Raw genomic sequence first — 19982 nt, 5'->3', positions numbered from 1 at the left:
GACAGTGCAGATGCGGAGTACACGTGCACGGGCTGCCGGCCTGACCAGCTTTGCGGACTGCACCACGGACTCGGGTGACCGACACACCCTTAGGACAGCTGGCACAGAACACTCCGAGATGCAGAACACTGTGCTGCATTAAAGCACATAAAAAACACGAAAGGACAGAAATCAATCTATTTAGGAGCCAATGTATTAGGATTAGAACCCATTAAATGACGTGCCCGACCATCACAAGCAACTGAACAAGTGACAGCTCTGTGTACAACGGTTTTAGTTTCCAGTGTGGTGGGTCGGCTCGGGGTGTTTTTGTGTGTCGTAACAGGAATCTAATTAAAAATACTCTTCACCTCAAACTAGCGAAACAAACCAAATAACGGACACGCCTTGAGAGGTTTCACAAACGTGCAGCGAGAATAAACCAAGTGTCCCAATACTAAAACAAGCATTGGCATAGCCAGTAGGTCTCGCCTTTTTGACCTTGTAAGTGTGTAGCCATGCAGCACATAACCCCGGGTGCTGTGCCGTCAGGGGTTGAAGAGTTGGCACTAGCAAATCAGCATATTTTATGCATTTAATTATGTTTTCCATACAAATGTGTATTAGCTATTAAACTTTTAAAGACAATATACATTTTTTGCTATCTAAGAGTTCTGCTGCCATTCAAATGTCACAAAATCACAAGGATATAAAAAAGTGAAGCTTGCAGAAACACAAGCTTGCATTTTATACTTTGATTGAGCCCCCTCGGCCAGTGAAAGGTGATTACTAATCCAACATAAAAGCCGCTTTGCATCGTGACTGGCAGAACCAGGGGACGCAATGATTACTTTAGGAGAACAGTTGAAAGAGGCTACAACAGCTCATAAACTGCAGCTTTTACATGTTGACATCCTGGTAGACATACAACAGTACTGCTTCCCTCAATATGGCGAGAGAGAACTACCATTGGCGGTACAGACCCCCTGCTGTAGAAGCAGCCGAAGGATGTGCAGAAACCCATACAAGCCAACCATAGGAGGTAAAATGCAGTCCTATGAGGCAAAGACCCAGCCCCTTGGAGAGCAGTCACTGCAAGCGCAGACCCTACGCTACACTGAGCAGTGAGACGAGGCAGAATGCAGTTAGGATGCTGAGCCCCAGGGAGGGCGCTAGGGCGGTGCGATCGGTGCAACCGCACCAGGCGTTGACTTGGTGTGGGGGCGTCATTTTAGAAAATGTGTATCATCATTTTAAAAGCACCTGCTGCCTTGTTCCGGGCCTCCAGCAACTTTCAGACAGCAATCAAAATGTCAAGAGAAGTCCCGTGATCAATCCTCTTCCTGGAAAGAGACCTGAGGTTTGTCTAGTGGAAATTTTGGGACATATTATCAAGCCGAATTCCGCCGCTTTATCGGCCGTTCTCAGCCAAAAAGCGGCGATATTTTGTACGCTCAATTATCAACGACACGCTAACGCGTGTTTCCTTGAGTAAACAACCCTTTGAACTCCACTTTGCATGTCAGCGATGAATATCGCTAATGACATGCTAAGTGGGCGTTCCTTTCCATTTCTCCATGGAATTCCGCGCTGACACGGCAGCGCAATATTAGCAAGCCTCGAGCAAACCCGCGATGCGATAAAACAAACCGCGTTAACAGCGCTTATCGCAGGTTTGTAACGCCTGGTTTGAAACTGACTTAGCCATACTCATAATGGCAAGTGGATTGTACGGCTGAGACAAGATCTACCTATTACCAAGGATGGGCTTATCGCTTCCGTTTTCACGCTGAATTGCCAGTGAAGTCCGTGGAATTCACTGGCGATTAAATCCTGCGATACGCGGCACTACACAGTTTCACGCAAAGCGGAAAATGCAATGTTTATCGCGTTTCCTTGATAATATGCCCCTTTGACTCATCCTAAAGTAGCGCAGAGGGTTAAAATGCCTGCTGCTAATAAAGGGTAGCATGCAGATAAGGAAGTGCATACAATGTAAATTGGTCAGTGGGTTACTGCTTCTGTAAGAGAGCTCCTTTTGTTACTTGTCATTTATAAGTCAAAATACTAATATAGAACATTGAGCTATTAACTGTCACCTTAGAGCTGCTGCAAATTGCAAGGTATATGTTAGAGCTATATGTTTTTTTTGCCCAGTCTTTCATTATCCTAATCTTGTGAAAAGAGTTCATTTGGGTAGAAAACAATTCTTATTATGAAAGAGAACCCTTAACAATGATGTTGCATTTTAAATTCTGAGTTTGTGCCTTTACTGAATAAGAACTTTAACTATATTGCCTACCTGTATCGATGACATGCCACTCCTACACTACACCTTGTAGTACTGTCTGATGTAGCATTTCCTATACACTGATTTACACACATATGATTGTCTCTGTGCAATGTGTGTGTGGTATAAAGTGCTCTGACACCTTACACTGGTATGGATGGTGCTATAAACTAAATGAACCTGAGAGACAGTGGTTATGGAGACTTGAGAGGCACTGTTAAAGGGTGCTAGTGAGGGAATCCACAGCAGAGGTGGTCATTGGGGGAGGCGCCAACAAGCATTGTCACACAGGGCACCACCAGCGCTAAAGCCAGCCCTGCTGAGCCCCTATCTACAAAGGCCAGTCACAGGAGGTAGAATGCAGTTAAAGGACGTAGAAAGCACCAAGCCACAGAGCAGCAACGCAAAAAAAAGTGCAAGGCTCGTCAGCAGACTAGAGAACTGCCATAGGAGGTACAGGCCTCCAAGCTACAGAGCTCCACTACAACTAGAGCAGCTAGAGGGCAGTCAAGGGCTGGTCAGATCCACACACATGAAGAGACCAGCCACAATCCAGTCCATGAAGGTGCAGAGGAGACCCAAAGCCAGGTCATTCAAGAAAGACCAACCAGACACCATAGACGCACCACCGTTCTATCCACAGTAGCCAGTTAAGTCAAACAAGGGCACCCTACCCTAGAAAGAGAGTCAGTCCCAATAGGTCCTCATTCCCTAACTAAAGTGCTGCCAAAGAGCACACACAGAGCCCACGAGGGAGCAGAAAACAAAGACAGAGAGCCTAGGGGTTTTTTGCATTTATTTTGTATTTTTATATAGCACAAACTTGACCGGAAGGTATTATGGCACTTTATATGAGTAGCAGTTAAGTTATACAAGGACACATTCATTTTTGGTAGGAACAGAGCGATTACGTGATTTCATTTGTCCAGAACCACAGTGTGCTGAGACTTGAACCTGGTTCCCCAGCTGCAAAGTCGGCAGCTCTGGCTGTAGGGCCACATCCTCTCCCCTATATGTTATAGAGAAAGCAGCAAATATACCACATTTTTAGAAAGTAGTCATGGGATATATATTAAGATACTGGCCCCATCAATAGAGTAGCCAGTTGAGGAGTTTCAACCAGACACCAATTAAGAAACGGCAGCCAGGAAAGGAAAACAAAATGATAGGTGATTCGGAGGGAGATTTAGGCACAGGGGAGCTCATGCTTCATTCTCCCTTTCTGGAACTGTACCCTTGTTTTACACTTACAACATGTTTGCTGCACTCGTATAAAGCAAAGTTGATACTAGCAATTGGTTGTTTTGGTGTTTAACTCAGGTCATCAGTTGTTCGTCTTCTCCTCCATTCAGCCAAGTCGGTGCTTCCCAAAAATTAGCTGTTAAGGTTTCAGCAGCAGTTGTCCATATACCGTCTACACCTGGATATAACAAACCTTTGGTATGTTCATGTGGGGCCCTTACTGCTTTACATGAGTACCTCCTATCAAGATCTGACCGTCTTCAGGGCTTGTTTGTGGATGCTGCGCGGGGGGCTTTACCACAATGAGAGCCTCACCACCCAGGGAAATAGAGCTAGCTGCTGGAGCTGGGTAGATATTTTCTCCAGATTCTGAGTATTTTCCTCATGCAGTGTAGAGTAAGGTGCTAAAATGGTCTTTGCGTCTGCTTGTATCTTATGGTATTAGCATTAACGCAGTGTTCTACAAGCAGCAGGTCCACCAGGTATTACCTGCGGACATTATACATGCAAACAACTCGGAACTGACAGCACTTTGCGTGGAACACCTCGAAGTCTGATTTTAAACTCAGAATGAGGCTAAGACTGACAGATACGGGAGGGCAGCAGTGTAAGAGAAGGTACCCTTGACAAAGGCTGAATTCAACTGTGTGGTGTGAGGCTAGCTGTATAGCAGTCAGTGCAGATGTTCTTGGTATATATAAATAAAACATTGTTGAATGTAACTTGGCGCGCTTGCCGATGGGGAAATGAGATGCAACAGCCCAGTGACCCTAAAGTCCACGCACCCTTTAAACTTCATATTTCTCTGTGTGTTATTCTCCAGCCCCAACCCCCATCAGCCTCTCAGTAGTTAAGAGGGCCGTGTAGCAGCGGACTTTCTTTCCTGCGGCTGTCCAGACAGTTGTGGCTGTGTCTTTTACAGATAGGAAAAGTGAGATGACTTTTTAACTGTGGCTGAGGGGAACATGTGTAACTGAAGGTGCTGCTGTAGGGGAACATTAATGATCTTGCCCTGGTACCGGCCATGCACGCTTCACTGCATTAGCTTTAGTCCAAAGGGGCAGAATCACAAAATATTTACTGCACGAATATATAACTGTCGGCTGTAAACATTATTATGTGCGCACAAACCCCGTTACCCACGTCACAACTGCAGGGTCTACTGCTCATGTTTACATTGACTATTGCAGTGGCGTGGTTTTTGCTGCAGTGGTAAATCGCACGCTGCCCTCACAAACATAAAACACACTAGAACGGGAAGTAAGTGTGGGAATGCTCATGCAACGACATCTGACTTGCAGGAAGAATAAAACATAGAAAATTGTTACCTTAGCAGAATTACCACAGCAGCTCCATCCACGTGTCTGCGCGCAATAAGCAATTCACACAACACACACAATTCAGGTTTATGGCAGAAAAGGCAGAAAAATATCATTTTTATTGGTGCACGGATTGGAGGGGAGGAGGTGGGTCGGAAATCTCTTCAGGTTGACGGAGTCAGCACATGCTTGCGAAGGTTTTCTAATTTTATAGACTCTGACCAGTACAGAATAACACTATGTTCATCGGATAGGACTCTATGAGAAAAGCAATGGTAAATGCAGCTTAGCTGCGACAACATTTTAATACTACTTTACGTCTGCACCTACCCACTGATGCGACAGGTCCAGCAGGCTGAGCCTGACAACTCCCGGCAGCGTGATACCATTCAGCAGTGGAGTTACAAGCATTTCCTCTACAATTGTAAAGCGAAAACGTAAGCCCGCAGCTGCAGCCACTCAGGAAATTACAGCTGGGACACATTTTTCGCAGCTGCCAGCACTGTCCCCTCAAACCCTCCAGGGGGAAGCTAAGGGTGAGCTTGAAAATGTAATAAACCCAAAAGGCTTAGCTGTCACCTTGGGTCACGTTTAATTGTAACCTGGCGTAAAGACATTTTACGAACAGATTACTGCTCTGGCTATCCCAGAAAATGATTATCAACCAACTGCTGCGGCAGGGAAGCAGCATGCATAGTGCCAATATCGGCCACACTCACCAGCCCTCCCGCAGCAACATACAGGTAGCATAAATAAGCAGACAAGACAACTTTTTGGTGCAGAAAATTGCTGCAGGTTTATTAGCATACCAAATATGCCAACATGGTGGGTTATCTAACAGGCGATCCAAAGGCAAGCCGCCCCTCGCGGCCTACCACCTGATAGACCAACTTGCATTGTGGTCTTAGCCAATCGGTGCTTAGCGGTTGTGGTGAGGGGATAGCCCCTCCCACTTCCAGTGAACCATTGGTCCACCATATAACTCACGCCCCCCCTACGAGGGGCGGAGCGTTCAAGCGACCCCCGGTTGTACAGGTTTCCAAGCGCCCGTAAGACAGATGGGGCACTGTCGCACCCCAGGGTCCACCAGACAGACTTCCTGGGGATATTCGGCCTCAGCACCCTTTGTGCTCCTGAAGACGGTATCCCTGAGTACCTTTCCGCCTCTGGATCGCCATGTAACTCCGCCTGCAACATAAATAAAAAGATTGAAACATCATTACCCCCCCCCCCCACCCTGATTACGCCGGGTAAGCGGTAGGGAGGGAATCGGCATCAGGGCGAGGGGACAAAGAGGCCGCCAGGAGGAATTTATACCCCACCCCGGCCGGAAGTGACGAGCGGGACCCCGAAGGGGTCTCTGGACACTAGGCTGCCCAGTGTGCCATCTTGTGGCACTAAAGGGGCCGCCCTCTTATGAGGGTACCCTGCGGTGACTTTGTCGGTCAGCCCGCATTGTGCATATTCGGCAAGAGTCCCTCGAAAATAGGAAACAAAATTGCAAATGCGGATCCATACTGCCCATGGTTTTGAACTGAACCAAAGTGAACAGAGCAAGTGCAGACTGGGTGACTCTCAGCAGTGGAACGTGTTTGCAAAATAAACCGGAAACGGTAGACGAACCACTAAAATGAGCAGGCAGTGACGGGCGGGGGAGAGAGGGGACCATGGCATGGAATATTAGGTGATCACGATGGCGCAGAAGCATTGCAAACAACAGGCAGTGACGGGTGGGAGGGGGTGGGGCAGCAGAGGAGGGAAATTCCTCAAAAGAAAGATTTACAGGCTTGTTTTAAAGCTGAGGCCAGCTTTGCTTTCGCCCACGCTGATACACAAGCCAGGGAAAGAATAAAACAAGGCACGCACATGATCATGTGTGGAGAGCTGTTTAGAATTCCATCCCAGGAGGAGCTCGGGAGGCTGGGCTTTAGAGAGAGGGACGCAGACGGGAGAAGGGGCCATCACAGCTCTGTACAGTGTGATGGCCAACCAAAATGTTCTCTTAGTGAAATCGCCAAGCAGGGAGCTAAGCACACAAAGAAGGGGCATTGAAACAAATGCACCAATAACATGAAGGCATTCCTAAATGACACAGATAATGATCAATGGGAATTGGTGGGTTTGCCAAACCCCACAGAAGAGAAATAACAGGTCGATCGGAGCTTGACCTAAAAAAAAACGCTATTTGTAATTGAGTTGTGGTCGGGTGCCGCCGCGCTACATGCGAAGTGCCTCTCCGGTGGGAGGAGGTCCTAAGGGGTATTGTTGAAGCACAAGTATTTAGGTGTCTAGATGGTTAAGACTTGTGTTCTGGATATCTCTATTTGTAGTTTGTTGTTTCGAAACAGGCGATACCCTGGCTCCTAGTGTGCCGCTGTCTGCCTGAGGGGGTTATTTTGTATCACAGGATTGCAGGGCTGTCATTTCTAGTGGCCTTGTATGTGGTGCAACTGGTCTTGAAGATAATGTGTGCTGGGAGGGCGGAACCAGTGTAGTTCTTCCAGGGTTGGGGGATATCACTGAACTTCATCATGCTCTCAGTGTGCTTGAGGAGATGCCTTTTTAGAGACCAAAAATGTATTCACTAAAAATAAAAAAAATGCAATTGTTCATGGAAATGACAATCTTCAGCATGTGGGAAATGGCTTATGACAATTTTTTATTTCTTGGAGAAATGTTTGAATTTCAGAACCTTACAAGCTAATTTATCAAACACAATAATTCTATTTGTGAAATATATTTAAAGCTGGTATTTGAGCAATAATTTATGCTGAGTTACGGAGACTTACTGCTGATATTTGATCCTTGATTCCTGGAGGCATCTAATGCCAAAGTTGTTATTTCATGACTTCTGTATAGGCATTGTGCCATTGATGTACATACATGTTTATGATATTATCACTGCTGCTTGCTTTCCCTTAGCACGTAAGACTGGTGCAAACTCTGCTATCTGACCAAGTGAGCTCCAACTGTGCAGTAAAGTTGCTGTGTGAGCCTTTAAGATTTATCTAGGTCTGCCTAAAGCCTCTGATTGTGAGATTTGATTTGTTCACCCTGCCCCATCCATGTAAAGTCTTGGTCATAACATATGACTACCAATCTATTGAACGCGCTGAATGGAAAAATGAAGTGAAGAAATGTGCTATGTACAATTTGAAGATAAGAGGCCATGTGGCCTTGCATACCTAGATGTTTTAACTGCCTGTGACAGATATAGCTCTTCGGCCAGCTTTTAGGGAACTGTACATTGCAACATCCATCGTTTTGCCACCAGTCTTTCACAGTTGTCTTGGGGAAGATGAGTACCAACACCCCTAAGACCGTAATGATTGTCTGGGACACCATAACATTACTGGACTAATTCGTTACAGGCCCTTCACAATTTGTTTTTCATACAAGTTATTTTGAAATGTGCTGCAAAATGCAATATTTTGCCCAGTTTGATTTTCAGATTTTTCTCGGTAAATCCCCAAATCCTCGCTGACTCATTTTACTTTTGCATGGTCCAATTCAAAGAAGGCATTTATATGCCGACATTAGAGTTCACTTGCTTGACACAGGCATTCTAGAAATTTCAGTGTTAAATATGTTGTTTAAATAAATTGTTCCTTTATCATCTGCTTATTCAAAAGCCCCCTCTGAGTCTTTTTCTGTTTAGAAAATTCGTAATCAAATAAAATTAAGAGAATATGGATGTTTGGATGGAGGGATAGTCTAGGAGGGGTAGGTAAAGCATATTGGCAAGCTTAGAGAAAACCCACATTTGAAGAGGCGGAATAGACGATGCAAGGAATCAAAAATTCTCCTCTATGCTAGAATAAAGTCAAAGACATGCATTGATGGCATTATGATTAAAAAATGTGTGCTCTATGTTTGAGTTGAAACTGTAAAACCCCAAACTTGTTTATAATAAGCCTCTACTTTATATTTTTAAAGCAATGATAACAATTCGAGCAAACTGAATGTCACTAATAATTCACAGAAATGCTGAAAACGATGTTTATTGCAGTATATGTACCAGGGGCACGATTCACAGAACTAACTTAAGACAAAATCCTAAACTTAGTACTATTTTGGTATTCACAATAGGCACTTACTCATTTTGGTATTCACAGAAGGCACTTCCTCATCAATGAGCAAGTGCCTTCTGTGAATATCAAAATGAGTAAATGGTATTAAGTTTAGGATTTTGTCTGAAGTTAGTTCTGTGAATCGGGCCCCTGATACATATACTGCAATAAACATCGTTTTCAGCATTTCATTCATCTTGGATTGATCAGGGACCTATTGTTACTGTTACTGAACATTTACAACCTTCTTTCCTGTTAACTCTCCTTTATTTCTTGTATTTTCCAGGTGGGAAGCCGAATAGTTCTCATCGCTGCAGGAATATTGGCGATTCTTGTAGGTGTTATTAGTAAGGTGGGAGCTGTGTTTTCCACTCTTCCATCACCTGTGATTGGAGGACTTTTCATAGTGATGTTCGGGGTCCTCACTGGAGTTGGACTTTCCACCTTACAGGTTTCATTATTTTGTGAAATTTTAAGCACTAGTTCATCGAGACTGCTTTTTTACATGTCTCAACATGCTCTCTTATGACCATATATGTGTTTTAATAGGTGTTTCTGTTTAAGTGAGTGAGCAACATGTATTCCTGTGCTGCTGGTGCTTTCAGTCTACCCTGTTTCTGCCTACATGCATATTTAGGCCTTTGCATGTTGCTGTAGGTATGTGTTAGACGGCGACCTCAGAGGAGCCCGGGAAGGGAGTCCTGACTACCCTGAGACCCACCCTCAAGTATCGTAGCCGGGCACTGGTGGGAGACTCCTCAGGAGGAGAAGTCTCGTATCGAGGATCGTACTTCGGGCACCACACGACACAGAAACAACACACCGTGCGTTCTCAGGAACCAATCTTTATCAAACAGGTTAGCACTGCAAATATGTACAAGGAGAGCGCGGGCTCAATGAGTCTCGGAAGGGATAGGGGGTAGCGGGACAGTCTTTGGCACGAAAGTTCAAGGTAAGGATGTACCCGGCGCACAGCTCACAATCCTCGAGCTGGGGGGTAGGCTGGTTGTCGTGGGGTCCGGCGGGACCAGTGGAGTCTGTGGAAGCCGCGAGTCACTCAGCGGGCTCAGGTACAAGTTCGGAGGTCTTACGATCTTCAGGGAGCCGCGAGTCACTCAGCAGGGCTCAGGTACAAGTTCGGAGGTCTTACGATCTTCGGGGAGCCGCGAGTCACTCAGCAGGGCTCAGGTACAAGTTCGGAGGTCTTACGATCTTCAGGGAGCCGCGAGTCACTCAGCAGGGCTCAGGTACAAGTTCGGAGGTCTTACGATCTTCGGGGAGCCGCGAGTCACTCAGCAGGGCTCAGGTACAAGTTCGGAGGTCTTACGATCTTCGGGGAGCCGCGAGTCACTCAGCAGGGCTCAGGTACAAGTTCGGAGGTCTTACGATCTTCGGGGAGCCGCGACCGCGTCAGCAGGCTCTCGTTGTTCCAGCGTCGAATCTGCCGGACAGTCCCAGAGCACCCCTTGTTATAGGTCGACCCCTCTTTGATGTCCGGAGTCTGTGCAGGCAGGGGTCTTGTCACCTGGGGGTCGCTTGTCGGGGGTTTCCTGCCATTGTCTTTTGATCCTTTCAGGGCCGGGTCGGGAGGAGTCCCAGACACCCAGCAGGCGTGGAGCCAGCCTTCAGGGAGGCCGGAGGGCCGATCGAAACCCATCGTCCCAGGGGAGTTCAGAGGTGCGATAGAAACTGCTCCTCCCTCTCTCAACCCCTGGAAGCGTGATGTCCTCCAGCCGGAGTGGCGCCTCTAGGCCCGGGTCGCGCTGGGGCCGGGCGGCCATCTTGGTGCATGAAGTGGGCAAGCGGGCCCGGGGTGGCCGAAAGGAGAGAGGCCTTGGACGAGGGTGTCCGGGTTGAGTGCGTGTGTTCTGGTGGAAAGGCTTGGTGAGGCCGGGGGATTGGGGCCGCCGGTACCAGGTTAGGTGGTGTGGGGACCAGTAGAGCCATGTTACGAGGCCGGGTCCAACAGTATGCCTTTACATGTGTGTGCTTCTGTGAATGTCTATAATTGTAATTGTATTTATATAGTTCTTACTAACCCTGACGAGGCGTCAAAGCACTTTTCGGCGAGTAGTATGCTACTTCAAACCCAAAAAGGATTAGTGGTGAATTAGTATAAATTAATGTGAGCGTTGGACATGTGAGTCTGTTAGTTGGATTGAAAATGATAACTGAGGGATAGAAGAGGGTAGGGCATTGAAAGTGTTTATTTGGAGATCATAGTAGTAGGAAAAAGTTTGGGAGGGGTAAAGGAGAGATAGAGGGAGGAAGAGTCTCTAGAAGTGGATTAGGGAGAAAAATGAGGTCTCTGATGAGTCTGAAGAGGGATACATGATGGAAGGGTTGAGAAAGGTTTTTTTGGGAGACCTGAATAGTAAAATGAGGTTACTTTAAGGTGATAAAAGGAGGGATAGAGGAGGGAGGAGTCTAGAAAGGGTTATTTTGGAGATCATAGTAGTAGAATGAGGTTTGGGATGCGTCAGAGAGTGGAGGTAGAGGATATATTGAGAGAGGTATAGGGTGAGGTATAGGGTAGTGCTTTGGAGAGGTTCCAAATGTTGTTGTTTTTTACAGTAGGATCAAAGTAATAAATGCATCGATACATGAGTATACATGGAAGATGTATGTATGTATATTTATATATAATATGGAAGGTACTATATCAGGATTTAGGTTGTATTTAATAAACTCAGACCTTCAAATGTTCCCGTACTTGAAGCTAAAAATGTGTATTTCCTTTCAATAATTCAATAGTGAAGTAATTGGAGCTAAATAGTTATGATAAAATGTACATATTGTGATAGAAAAAGAGAGAACCATAAGCATCTAATTAGATAACTCATATGGAAAGTATGCAGGGACCTATATACATGTTAAGCATAGAATAATATAACCATAAGTAATATGTACATTTGTTAAGCAGACCTAACGAATATCTATATATTTATAAACATAATTACTATACACATTTATACAAAGGAATACACATATCTGGAGATATATATATATATATATATGAATCAACAAAATGCCCCAAAGCATTTCAAGAGACACACTACAGCTGGCTTCTCCTCCAAGATTTTATTCCAAATAGCCCACAGTTTGCACTCACAGATACAAAGTCCTGTTGCTTATGCGTTTCGATGCCACTGCATCTTAATCATAGGCAAACTTCAGTCCTGACGGCTCACAGAAAGCTCTCTGTTTATCTTCTTGCATTTGCGGCATCTTTGATTGCTTTATAATTGCTCTCAGTGGGTGGTGCTTCGTGCGTCACATTCTTTATTGAATGCTGGGACTCGTAGTCCTCCAGAGAGCTGAAAATATTCCCTGAGTGGGTTCCGTGCCGTTACCAATTAGAAGCATAAAGTGTCATCCTTATAGTAGGGTCCAGAGCGCTCAGGCAGGCTCATTATACATCGCCAGCTGTGCTGAGACCAGGTCGGGAATAGTTCCACCTTCAGCCTTTCACACGTTTGAAATGGTGCTGTCTCGCAAGGCAGGGCAGCCGTGTTACATCCATGAATCAACAAAACACCCCAAAGCATTTCAGGACGCACACTACAGCTGGCTTCTCTTCCAAGATTTTATTCCAAATAGCCCACAGGTTGCACTCACAGATACAAAGTCCTGTTGCCTTACGCGTTTCGATGCCACTGCATCTTAATCATAGGCAAACTTCAGTCCTGACGGCTCACGGAAGGCTCTCTGTTTATCTTCTTGCATTTCCCGCATCTTTGATTGCTTCTCCTCCAAGATTTTATTCTAAAATCGATGGACATCGAAAAAGGCTTTATATATATATATATATATAATCAAAATAAATACTTATATACACAGGGATATGCTGTACATTCATGTTTGAGTATGGTAGTATGTAGGGAAGAGTCAATTCTTTTTTATTTATTTTTTTGGAAACCGTTTATTACAGACTCCAAAAAATATACAAAGATGGGCCTACAACCTTCAGGCCGGCCGCTAGCAAACAGGAGGAGCATGTAATACAGAGAATAGAACGCACGCTGCGGCAAAAGGGAATTCACAGGAGTTGAAAGAGGCGTTGGCAGCCACACCTTCCGGACCCCACATGACGGTTTCATTTTTATATAAATAACAACAAAAAAAGCAAGTCCACAAGGCAACCCACAGTCGGAGACAACAGCATGTGCTCCCCTAGGGGGGGGACCCCACTGATTCATAGGAATATCGAGGGGGGGAATAGGTCAGGACGGGGACTAAGTAAACTCATTGCCCAGAACCGGGAAGACAAACTGGCTAAGGAGACGGGCCGGTGACGGATCCGGCAGTAGCGGCGGGGTACAGATTCCCCCACGGTAAGCGTTCCAGGGGCCCCATACTTTCACCCACGTCCCAGGCTTACCTCTCGCAACATACACCACCTTTTCCCGAAACATACACCAATCCATGTTGTCCTTCCACGCCGAGACAGTCGGCGACCTCTGGGAACCCCACAGTTGCGCAATGTCACGTTTGGCCACCATATAACCCAGAGTCGCCCACCACGTCTGCGGCACTGAGTAGTCGGTTGGCTCCCATACATTCAAAAGACATCTCCTCGCCTCAGGCAACAGCGGCACATGCGTAACTACCTGCAAAACCTCATGCACACCACGCCAGAATCGCACCACCTCCGGGCATTCCCACAGAATATGGAGAAAGGTCCCCAAAGAACCACACCCACGCTTACACAACCCGTCCACAGCATAGCCCATACGCATCAGACTCGGCCCCGTAACATAGACCCTGTGGAGTATCTTGAGCTGGACGAAGCGAAGGCGAGCCGGTATGGCCACCTCTTTCGGGGAGGCCACCGCAGACACCCAGTCCTCGTCATCCAGCTCCAATCCATCAGCCCCCCACGCCTCACGAAGGCCGGTCAGCAGTCCCGAACGGTCATTGATGAGCTTTTTGTAAATCAATGAAATCATGCCGTCCAGGACATGCCCATCTAGCACTCTATCCTCCAGAGGGGAGCACTCCGGGATGGAGGCAACGTCCGGAAATACGGAGCACAACGCATGACGGATCTGCATATAACGAAAGTACTCCCTGTCCTGCAGCTGGAATTCCGTCTGTAGCACATCGAACGTTTTAAATCCCCCCCTCGTCCAGAGATCGCCCACCCTGCTGATGCCTATCATGTCCCACTTCTCAAAGCCCTTCGAGGTCCACAGGGAGCCCAGCCGCTCAGATGCGTATAGTGGCGTCGCCCGGGTCAAGCGGTCCTTCCACCCCATCGCCACGTTAGCCGTGTGCCACACCCGTACCATGACCCCCGTGGGGCCCGTCAGCCGCGCGTCATGCGAGCTAGAATAAAGCGCCCGATTATAGTCACCGCCCGGCAGTAACATTTTATCCATCTAAAAGGCCGGGTTTAGGGCGGGCCCGTAAAGGCCGTGATTGATCGCAGCCAGCTGGGAGGCCCAGTAATATCGCTTGATATCTGGGAGGGCAACCCCCCCGTCGTACCACGGGAGCGTCAGCTTCGCCAGGGCGATACGCGGCCGACCCTCCCAGAACAGTCGGCGCTGCAAACTCTCCACCTCGCGAAAGTAGCGCGCCGGGACAACGTCCATTGTATTCTGCAAAGCACACAGGAAACGTGGCAGCGACATCATCTTAAACAATGCCGCCCGGCCGAGCGGCGAGAGCGGCAAGCGCTTCCAACGCGCAACGTCCTCCTTCAGGCGCTGGAGGGGGGGAAGCAAGTTCTGGCTATATCGGGCCTCCGCGTCCAGGGTAATGAAGACACCCAGGTACCTAAATCCCCGCGGGGCGATCTGAATAGGACAACCCCGCGGAAGGATAGGATCCTCCCCAGAGAGGACATATACACACGATTTAGCCCAGTTGATGACCAGGCCGGAGTTGAGGCCAAATGAGTGCAATACATCAACCAGTACTATCAGTGATTTACGTGGGGAGGCCAGGTACAGAAGAATATCATCAGCGTAAAGAGATACGCGGTCCTCATACTCGGGGGTCCATCGGAGACCACGAATAGAAGGTTCCCACCGCAGCCACTCCGCCAGGGGCTCCAGGGCAAGCGCGAAGAGGAGCGGTGATAATGGGCAGCCCTGCCGCGTGCCCCTGCCCAGCTCAAACGGAGCCGACACTCTACCGTTCACAACCACCTGCGCTAGCGGTCCCGAGTACAACAATTTCACCCAACCGATGAATCCCGGGCCAAACCCAAACTTCGCCAGTGTCGCCCAAATATATGGCCACTCAAGTGTGTCAAACGCCATAGTGGCGTCCAGGGATGCCAAAATGGCCGGTTCCGGTATGAACGGGACACGCGCGAGCACCCCATGCAAGCGCCGCAGGTTAAGCGCAGTGTTGCAATGGGGGATAAAGCCGGACTGATCCTGGTGAATCAAATCGCACACCACGCCAACCAGCCGATTGGCCAACACCTTGGCGAGAATTTTGGGCTCCGCATTCAGCAGCGAAATAGGCCGGTAGGACGTGACCCGGTCCCGCGGCCTCCCCTCCTTGTGGATGACCACGATAGTAGCCAGACGCTGGTCTAGCGGGAGGGAACCCGCCGAACGGGCCGCGAGGAACATCGCACGGAGATGCGGCGCCAGCGTATCCGGTCGCAGCTTGTACAATTCGATGGGAAGACCATTGGGACCCATGGCCTTGCCGGAAGCAACCGAGCGCATGGCGAGAGCAATTTCTTCAGAGGTTGGGGCGGCGTCCAACGACACTCTGTCCTCCTCCGAAAGGGAAGGCAGCGCTATATCCCTGAGCAGGGCATGGGAATCCTCTTCCGAGCGGGAGGACACCGGGGAATAGACCCCACGGAGATATTCTGCAAAGCAATCGACTATTTCTTCCGGTTCCGTGACACACACACCATCCAGTTTCTCAATCGACGGGACAACTCGACTCGCCCTCTCCTTTTTATCCAGCCACGCAATCAATTTCCCAGCCTTATCACCCACATCATACAGTCTCCCCTGTTGCTCTCTACTGAGGCCCCTGGCCGCCTCCGTGACGAGGGCCTTATAGGCCGCCTGCTTGAGTCGGAGGACATGTAATTTGTCATCCGTCACCCCACATTCGAGGTCACCCTCCAACTCAGTTATTTCAGTTTCAACACGGATCACCTCCTCCCGCTCGCGCCTCCGGGAATGGGAAATGAGGGACAGGGCATCCCCCCGAATCACCGTCTTAAATGCCTCCCATAGCAAGACCGCAGATGACACCGACCCCACATTATCATCAAAATATCGCTTAAGGGACTTAACCAACTCTGCGCGAATGGTGGGGTCACGCAGGTACCAGGGATTAATCGGGGCCACCCTACCCTCTCCCCTCGGGAGAATATCGAAGTGCAATAAGAGCGGGGAGTGGTCAGAAATACCCCGCGCCAAATGGCGCACCTCCCCGATCCTCCCCGCATGCGCCGCCGGCACCAGGACATAGTCTAGTCTTGATAGACTGCCATGGGCCCCGGAATGAAAAGTGTACTGTTTCTGTGTAGGATGTTTCAACCGCCAACAATCCACCAGCCCCAAGGCATCCAATAGGCCAGACAACCACGCTTGGGCACGGGGGAGATCCCTAGGGGGGTGACGGTCCTCAATTCCGGAAACCACAGCGTTAAAATCCCCCCCAACCACCAGGATCCCCTCCGGAAGGCCAAGGAGGAGGCGCCCCAGATCCGCAAAGGTGGTCGTCTGCAACCCTGGCGGGACATAGACAGAAACAAAAATAATCACTCTGCCCTCCATTCTACCCACCAGAACCGTGTAACGTCCCCTGTCATCATGGAGTACCTCATCAACTTCCAACGGGAGCGAGGTCTTGGCCATGATGCCCACACCCCTTGAACCCGACGTGAAGCCCGAATGGGCCAGAAGGCGGTAGCCCCGCCGGTTCATAGCACGAAAGGAGTTGCCAATGAGGTGCGTCTCCTGCAGAAAAACTATGTCAGGTGAAATTCGTTTCAGGAACTGCAGGACCACACCTCGTTTTATCCTGTCCCCCAGTCCATTAACGTTCCAGGACAAAAGACTCAGTCCCCTACCCCCCATCATAAGCGAAAGCAATCACTCGTCCCCCCGAGAGCACTTTGGAAATAGCACAACAATACTTCTGCCTTGTGGTACAAATGAACAACACCCCACCCCAACCCAACCGCCCCAACAAAACTCCCCCCTCCCTGCACCCCTGCATGAGCCCAAACAGCCCCCCCAACTTGCAGTGTGCCTGTCGCCCCTATATAGTTGAAACTAGGTAAACCCCCTAGAGGAGGAAAGAGTACCCCTTCGAGACCCCGCACCACCTACAAAGGAGGGAGAACGAGTACAAAAAACGAGAGACCCTAAGCTTGGCCGAAAGCGGCAGCATCTTCGTCCAGAGTGAGTCCCAGTATCAGCACCTCAGTCCCGGTCCAGTGGGCCTTCTCCTCCCGCAGCCCCCCCCCCCGCCATCCCGATCCCGACCCCCAGACAAAGTGTCCAGCCAGTCCCCGGCCGCTTCAGGACGGTCAAAAAAGTGAGTGCGACCATCCACCTCCACCCGCAGCCTGGCCGGGAAGAGCATGGCGTATTTTAAGTTCATGTCCCGAAGCCGCCGCTTGACGCCCAAGAAGCTCAGTCTCAGCTTCTGGACCGCTTGGGTGAAGTCAGGATAAAAGTTCACCTCCGTGTTCTCCAACTTGATCGGCCCTTACAGTCTGGAGGCTTGCAGAATTGCATCCCTGTCCCGAAAATCAAAGATACGGGCAATAAGAGGCCGCGGAGGGGCTCCGACCTTCGGCCTTCCCCCGGGAACTCTATGAGCCCTCTCCACCGCAAAAAATTTACTCAGTCCCCGAGGCTGGAGATGGGTAGTGATCAGGTCCTCCACAAAAAGATCCGCCGCCGACTCCTCCCGTCCCTCAGGTACTCCGATGATGCGGATATTATTCCTCCGGGCCCGGCTTTCGGAATCCTCCAGGCGCCGGTCCATGAGCGCACTCGCCTGACGAAGCCGGTGTACCTCCGTCTGAAGGGCCGCCACCTCAGTCGTGAGGCCCGACGCGGTGTAGGCCAAAGAATCGACCCGGTCGTTGGTCTTCGAGAGATCAGCTCTCACCAGGTTGACATCAACGAGGACCGCGTCGATTTTATACGCTAACGTGTCAAACCGCTGGCCCACCGAGGCCTTCATCTCAGCAATGGCGCCCATGACGTCTTGCGGAGTCAGATCTGTGGGCAAGTCCGGGGCATCCGGGGGGCACTCAGAGGACTTGTGCGGTCCACCGGGAGATCCCTTCGGGAGGGTGTAGCGGTCCATGATGTTGGCCTGATGTGCGGCGCCACGCCGGGTCGACTTGGCCTTCAACCGATCTCCATCTTGTTTAGTGGCCATCGTCGCGGGTCTCAAACCCTCACCAGCCACGCAGTAAAAAGCGAGAAATCAAGGCCACAGGCTCCGGGGGGCCACCCGAGGACCGTGGAGCGGACCACAGCAGGCAGGCAGGCAGGGTCTCCCAGCGAGGCCACCCCAACACCAAGAGCGCCGCGATCCCACTTGCGAAGACAGCAAGGGGGCGCGAAAGTGAAAGTGAAAGTGCGGGGTACGCGACTCGCCAGGCCCAGCCCGCCGCTGTTGTTCACTTTGTCACCGGGTGGCCCCCAAACGCGAATCTGGGGTCAGGAGAGAGGTAGGCCGCAAACTTCAATCGGTGCTCACTCCGGCACCCGAGGTCCGATTCGAAAATGGGAAACGGGTACCACCTCGGCTCAGGCTCACCGACACAGTTCCCTCAACCGATGCAGGATGAAGTCAGGATAAATGTAGGAGGCTGCGGAGGTCCTCGGGAGCCTCGCACCTACGCGGCCATCTTGGTTGCGCGCTAGGCTCCTCCCCCCGAAGAGTCAATTCTTGAGCAGTCTTCTGAAGATAAGATTGTTATCAGCGAATCTTATGTTTGGTGGAAATGAGTTCCATAGTATGCCAACTTGACCATAGAAGGAACAGTTCGGTGTAAGTGAAGCAAAATGCCTGCTGGGAATCTGAATGTGTGCTGACAGTTTCTGAAAGTAAATTGAGAGTTTCTGAGGGACATCTAATGGTATATAATGACTAGCTGTGATGCTGTAATGTGGTTTGAGGGCTAACTGAGGTATCTAATGGTTAAATTGCCTTAATGTCTTTCAGGGCACACCGAAGATTTCTAAGACTTTGTCTAGGGTGTCTCTGGTGGACCACAGGTGTTTGAGAGTTATCTGGGGTGTCTTAGGGCAAACAAAGGGGGCGTATAATATAAAGTGAGCACTGTAACTGCTCTTTTAAGGTATGTTGTAGGCAGTTAGGTAGCTTAAATAATTGAAGGGCAGGTGTACAATAACACTTCAGAGAGTTGTAAATGGTTGTCACTGGAACTTCAAAGGAAAGTGCTTCTATTTGCTGGAAATGTAGCAGCATTTTTGTCAGCTATAAGGTAATTATGTAACACAGCATAATAATACAATAAAAATAACACAACATAAACAGAATAGGGAACAACATAACAAAACAATCAAAACAGAATGCAACACAACAAAATGAAAAAATACAGCACAAAAAAGTATTATAAGCTTAACAAAATGCAATACAACACATATAAGCTGACGTTGTCACATATTAACACAGTCAAATTTACTTTCATGGTACGATGATAAATGGTGTTTGCCCAAAGCACTATCTTTTATTACCACCAGGAACATGTAATAGTAACACCAAACATTTTTTGTCATCCAGACCAGGGTCCATTGAGCAAGACTGAGAGCTTCATGAAGTTAAATAAAACCAAGTAACGCAAGGGAATACTATTTAAATTGCTAGTGTTTTAAGATTCCAACTTCAGGCATGACGTGTGGCGTCCAAATTTCTTAGCAAGGATATCACCCTATCGTAACCTTTATCTAATATGTCTGAGGGATTGGTGGCTTAAAGTGGAAAGGAATAATATCATGGTCTGATCATGCTAAAGGTGAACTTCATTCCAGAATAAGTGAGGGCAAATTAGAGAAGTTAATGTCTAAAGTATGGCCATTAAGTGTATTGGGCCCCTAACCCTTT

The 19982-nt window shown here is 48.7% G+C and overlaps 1 protein-coding gene across 1 annotated transcript in view; it reads left to right on the top strand.

Annotated features, from left to right (window-relative positions):
- LOC146854207 (solute carrier family 23 member 1-like) overlaps nt 1-19982 on the top strand; it is a 379286-nt gene that overhangs the window by 339930 nt on the left and 19374 nt on the right. The window contains exon 9 of the mRNA XM_085651987.1: nt 9187-9351. Within this exon, the coding sequence (XP_085508113.1) occupies nt 9187-9351 (165 nt within the window). The remainder of the gene's footprint in view (nt 1-9186; nt 9352-19982) is intronic.

Source organism: Triturus cristatus, chromosome 4_1 (genome assembly GCF_964204655.1).
Source record: "Triturus cristatus chromosome 4_1, aTriCri1.1, whole genome shotgun sequence".
Lineage (NCBI taxonomy): Eukaryota > Metazoa > Chordata > Amphibia > Caudata > Salamandridae > Triturus > Triturus cristatus.
The sequence above is the reverse complement of the archived record's forward strand: the minus strand, read 5'-3'. Positions and strand labels throughout refer to the sequence as shown.